The sequence below is a fragment of the Emiliania huxleyi genome (assembly GCF_000372725.1).
Source record: "Emiliania huxleyi CCMP1516 unplaced genomic scaffold EMIHUscaffold_28, whole genome shotgun sequence".
Lineage (NCBI taxonomy): Eukaryota > Haptophyta > Isochrysidales > Noelaerhabdaceae > Emiliania > Emiliania huxleyi.
In genome coordinates this window covers 671,592-677,127 of record NW_005199926.1, presented here as the reverse complement: position 1 = coordinate 677,127, position 5,536 = coordinate 671,592, and the positions used below count along the sequence as shown (strand labels likewise).

General features: G+C 69.1%; 1 protein-coding gene across 1 annotated transcript in view; it reads right to left on the bottom strand.

Moving 5' to 3' along the window:
• Window positions 1-3,247: 3,247 nt before the first annotated feature.
• The window catches only part of EMIHUDRAFT_427170 (hypothetical protein), a 3,970-nt gene continuing 1,681 nt past the window's right edge, over window positions 3,248-5,536 (bottom strand). Inside the window, exons 3-7 of the mRNA XM_005776411.1 lie at window positions 5,358-5,474; window positions 5,217-5,255; window positions 5,072-5,141; window positions 4,207-4,277; window positions 3,248-4,032 (exon numbers count right to left, since the gene is read on the bottom strand). Of these exons, the coding sequence (XP_005776468.1) occupies window positions 3,379-4,032; window positions 4,207-4,277; window positions 5,072-5,141; window positions 5,217-5,255; window positions 5,358-5,474 (951 nt within the window). The 3' untranslated portion in view covers window positions 3,248-3,378. The remainder of the gene's footprint in view (window positions 4,033-4,206; window positions 4,278-5,071; window positions 5,142-5,216; window positions 5,256-5,357; window positions 5,475-5,536) is intronic.

Sequence of the window (5,536 nt, the reverse complement as noted above, 5' to 3'; positions counted from 1 at the left end):
TGGCCACGGCGCTCGTTCACCGCCGGGGCGGGCGCCTCGCGTGTCGTTCGGCGGCCAACGGGCACGTAACGCCGCTTTTCCGATCAATCAAATTACGCCTCCCAGCGAAGACACGGGCGAATCGGTCCTTACCTGCGCAGGCCTCCTCCACGCGAACGCCTCCTAAATCCACAGAGATGCACAAAAAAGTAATCGCGGCGCGCGTCCCCGGCGCCCTCATGCCTGGCCGACCAAAAGCTGGCTCAGCCGCCTCCCGGCGCGGACGCGCTTCAACGGCGCGACAGGCTGCGCCGCTCGCGCTGCCGAAAAAGATCGAGACAGCGGCGGTGAACGGCAAGTTGGGCGTGGTGCAGACGTGGCTCGCCGGGGACGGGCGGGTTGATGCGACATGCGAGCGCGGTGATGGGAGTGGCTTGACGCTTCTGATGCTCGCCGCCGCCCACGGTCACAAGCAGCTGGTCGAACTTCTGCTGAAGCTGGGCGCGAAGCCGGACGCGCAAGACAGCGTCGGCAGCACCGCGCTGATGGGCGCCGCCCTCAACGGCCACGTGCAGGTGGTCGAGACGCTGCTGCGGCACGGTGTTGAGATCAACCTGCAGAGTATTCGCGGCACCACTGCGCTGATGTTCGCCGCCCGCAACGGCCGCGAGCGGGTGATGGACGTGCTGCTTCAGCACGGCGCGGAAATCGACCTGCAGGACATCGACGGCCACACTGCGCTCATAAGCGCCGCCCACTACGGCTACCCTGTCGTCGTCCTCCAGCTGCTGCGGGCAGGCGCAGACATGGCGCTGCGCACGGCGGGCAAGACGGCGCTGCAGATCGCCAAAGACGAGGGTCACACCGAGTGTGTCGCCGCTGTCAAGACGTTTCTCGGCGAGGTGGCGGCGGAGAGGCGCGACGCGGCGGCGGTCGAGGCGGGCGGCGCAGGGGCGGACGGCGATGCCGCCTCGGGCAAGGGGGCGGCACCGCAGTTGCGTTTTGGCCGCGTGGAGAGCGGAACGGGCGAGGACGCCGTCCCCGAGGAGGTCGTGGAGGCGGCTGAGCAAGACGACGAGGCGGTGCTGGCTTGGCTCGACGGCGGCGGCCGGGTGGACGCGACATTCACTCGTAAGGGTTTGAGCGGCATTACGCTGCTGATGCAAGCCGCCCTCTGCGGCCACGAGCGGCTGGCCGTGGCGTTGTTGCAGCGTGGCGCTTCGATCGACCTTCAGAACGGCGTCAGCAGCACCGCGCGGAACGGTTATACCGCGCTGCTGTGCGCCGCCCTCAACGACCACGAGCGGGTGGTCGACACCTTGCTGCGGCACGGCGCGGAGGTCAACCTTCAAGCCAGCGACGGCTGCACTGCGCTGATACTCGCCGCCCACCAGAACCACCCCGCCGCTCTCCACTGCCTGCTGCGGGCGGGCGCCGACACGGAGCTGCGCACGGTGGCTGGACGCACAGCGCTGTTGATCGCCAAGGAGGAGGGCAACGCCGAGTGCGTGCGCGCCCTCGAGGAGCATGCGGCGGCCAAGGCGGCGGCAGAGAAGGCGGCGGCGGAGGCGGCGTGGGCTGCGGGGGCGGCGGAGAGGGCGGCGCAGAGGGCGGCGGCGGAGGCGGAGGCGGCACGGCACGCCGAGGAGCTGCTGGCGGAGGTCGAGGCGGAGAAGCGCGCCCAGGGCAAGAAGGGCAAGAAGAAGAAGAAGGGCGGCGGGGCGGGCGGGGCTGGGACGTCGCAGGAGCCCGAGGCGCCGGCAGAGGCAGCCGCAGCCAAGCCCGCGCCGTTGGACAGGGAGGGGCTGCTCCGGCTCCTCGAGAAGTGTCACGAGGAGCGGATCCGGCTCGGCATCACGCCGGAGAGCCAGGCAGCGGCGTCGGCAGAAGTGGCTAAGGCGGCTCGCTTGGACGCTGAGGCGGACGAGGCGGAGGAAGAGGCGGAGGCGGAGGAGGAGGCCAAGACAGCGGCCGTGGCGGCGCTGGCTGTGGTCACGGCTGCACGGGCGGAGTCCAGGGCGGCGCAGGCGGAGGCCAGGGCGGCGTTTGAGGAGGCGAAAGCGGCGCTGAACGTGGCTGACTCGGCGGTTGAGGGGGACGAGACGGCGTTTGAGGAGGCGGCGGCCGCTGCACAGGCAAGGGTTGCTGCTGCAGCCGCTGCGAGGGCCAGGGCGACTGCCACCAGGATGGCAGCGGAGGCGGCCCAGCGCTCATAGCGCGAGCTGCTCAGATGTCAGAAGAAGCGCGTGGCCACCACCCTGAGGACTCTCTGGGTGGAGCTTGGGAGCTTCGGTCGGAGGACGCGCTCGCCGCGGAGGGTCATCATGCATTGATATGCGTACTTGAGTGTTGTCGCTGTTTGCTTGCGCTGGGGAGCCGCGAGGAGGAGGGGGGGGGGGGGGGATCTCGAGCGGACTCGCCGCGCGGACACGTTTCGTTCGATTTCACGTACCGAGAGCCGGACACTGAGCTAGCGATGTGAAAGAATAAATCACAAATCGCACAGCCCCGGCTGCGAGCTCACACAAGACATGCAACTCGCACACATCCTCCCCTAGCTCTCACATCCCCCCCCCGCCGGGCGGCGCGTGTGGACGCAATCTCAGCCCTCCCAAACGCGCGGCACGACGGCAGCCTGCGTCCGGGAGCGCCGTCCAATCGCGGGACGCCGGTGGCCCCTTCCCCACACACTCACGGGGAACGCTGTGGGCGATGACAAGGCGCTCGGGCCGGCGGCGGCGGTGGCCAAAGCCAGAGGGCGGCGCGGGGCCCGAGAGCGGCAGCGGCGGCGGCGGCTACGGTGGTGGCAGCAGCTATGGTGGCGGCGGCGACGGCGGCGGCGGCCGCTACTAGTGGACGCGCCAGCTGCGCGCCGCTGCGCCGCGCCTTCGCAGCCAAATCTGCCCCGAAGAGGCCCCGCCCGGACTGGGCCTCAGCGTACGAGTTTTTGTTCTTCTTGTGTGGAAAGAAGCAAGGCACATAGGCGCCGCCGCGCCGCCCGCAGCTTCGCGCGGCAACCGACATGCTTTCCGCACTTTTAAATTGAAAATCATGTACTTCGACGAATCGCCCCCGCCGGCGCCGCCGCGACTGCACTCGCCACTTCCATCTCTCGCCAAGCAGTGGGTCAAGCGCACAAGTGCGGCCTCCAAGCACTCAAGTGCTCCCCAAGTGCTCCTCACAGAGGCTGCATGCTGCATGCACGCGTATCCGACAGACACACCGCGTCTCGCTCGCGAGTCACGTGTGTGGCAGGTGTGTCGTGGAGTGTGCGTCGTCCTTTTAACGATTTCACAAAACTGACACAACTGTTGCTTGTGGTATGTGGAGTGAACAGGCGTGCTGTAGGATGTAGCTGCGCACCGAAAAGTGTGTCAGCTCTCGAGTCGTGCGCTCGCGCTAGCTGCCGCCGTCGCTGCTGCGCCGCCCGCTGCTGTGAGAGGGAGGGCTGCGGCTACGGTCGCGTCGGCGGCGGCGCGGGCGGCGCTCCTCGCTGGAGGACCTCTCGTCGTCGCCGTCTGCCGGCGAGCGCGAGCGCGACTTGCTCGGAGACGCTCTCACGCGCTCGCGGCTACGCTCGCGCCGCTCGCGGCCGTCGCTGTGGTCGCTGCGGTCGCGGCCCCTGCCGTCGCGGCTGCGGCTGCGGTCGTGGCTGCGGCTGCGGCTGCGGCCCCTGCGGCCACGGCTGCGGTCGCGATCCCTGCGGTCGCGGCTGCGCGAGTGGTCGCGGCCGCGCTCACGGCCGCGCGAGCGGTCGCGCCGCTGCGGCGAACGCGAACGGCGTGGCGGGGGAGGCGGCGGCGCGCGCTTCCGCGGCGGCGACTGCCGGCCGCCGCCAGCGCTGGCAGCGGCGGCGGCCGGCGGCCGCGGCGGCGGCGCGCTGTGCTGCCTTTTGGCGTCGGGCTTGCTCTCCGCGACGTTGATCTTGAGGGAGCGGCCCATCAAGTCCTCCCCGTTGAGCCGCGCGGCGGCGGCGACGAGCTCGGGCGAACTAAACTCAACGAACGCGATGCCGGACGCGCCACCCGTCTCGCGGTTGAGCGGCATGCGGACCTGACAGGAGGATGGCCACGTGTCGCGGGCGTGTCGCGGGCGTGTCGCGGGCGTGTCGCGGGCGTGTCGCGGGCGTGTCGCGGACGTGTCGCGGGCGTGTGTCGCGGGCGTGTGTCGCGGACGTGGCGTGGATATGTGCGACACGACGTCTCGCGTTGGCAGCGGCATGCGCACCGACACCGCCGCGCCCACCTCGGCGAAAAAGTCGCGCACGTCCTCCTCCGTGGCGTCGAAGGGCAGGTTGCCTGCAGTGTTAGTACACCACCGTCAGGGTGCGACCACGGACTCGTGCGCTGCTTCTTCAGAGCACCGCGTGAATACGAGGGATACGGATGCCCGCTGACTACGGCGGAGACGATGACCCAGAGTACGGCCTCCTCTCGAGTGCTGGCCGGAGTACACGGGTCTGTGCTCGGCTTCTAGGGGCTCGAGATGTGGCGGAGATACGGGGAGGTATGGGTCTGTGCTCGGCTTCTAGGGGCTCGAGATGTGGCGGAGATACGGGGAGGTATGGGTCTGTGCTCGGCTTCTAGGGGCTCGAGATATGGCGGAGATACGGGGAGGTATGGGTCTGTGCTCGGCTTCTAGGGGCTCGAGATGTGGCGGAGATACGGGGAGGTATGGGTCTGTGCTCGGCTTCTAGGGGCTCGAGATGTGGCGGAGATACGGGGAGGTATGGGTCTGTGCTCGGCTTCTAGGGGCTCGAGATGTGGCGGAGATACGGGGAGGTATGGGTCTGTGCTCGGCTTCTAGGGGCTCGAGATGTGGCGGAGATACGGGGAGGTATGGGTCTGTGCTCGGCTTCTAGGGGCTCGAGATGTGGCGGAGATACGGGGAGGTATGGGTCTGTGCTCGGCTTCTAGGGGCTCGAGATGTGGCGGAGATACGGGGAGGTATGGGTCTGTGCTCGGCTTCTAGGGGCTCGAGATGTGGCGGAGATACGGGGAGGTATGGGTCTGTGCTCGGCTTCTAGGGGCTCGAGATGTGGCGGAGATACGGGGAGGTATGGGTCTGTGCTCGGCTTCTAGGGGCAGGCTGCCGACGAAGACGGTGGTCGCGTCCGGGTCGGGTCCCCGCCGGTCGGCGGGCAGCAGCCCAAAGAGTGACGCCTGTGGGACGTGTCGTGGACATGTCGTGGACGTGTCGTGGACGTGTCTCCCCGGCAGCCGCAGGAGGAGCGGCGCCTCGTCGGCCGCGTCCGCCTCGAGGCGCGAGAGCTGCGCCTGAAAATGAGGGGAGGGGGGAGGGAGGGGGGGGGGGGGGGCCTGTCCTGGGACCAGGACCCCACCCGTTCGCCCCGAGGGGCCCATCGGGCCGGGGCGCCCCGTTAGCCCCGCGTGCTGCCCCTGGAGCTTCCCAAGCCCGTCGGCCTTTGAAACGCGCAACACGTGCGTGCGGGACGAGCCCCCACAAACGAGGCGCGCGCCGTCTTCGAGAGGGACCCCTGACAGCAAAGGGGGGGTCCTCAAGGGGAGGGCCTTCTTTCCCTCCCTCTTTTTCCCCC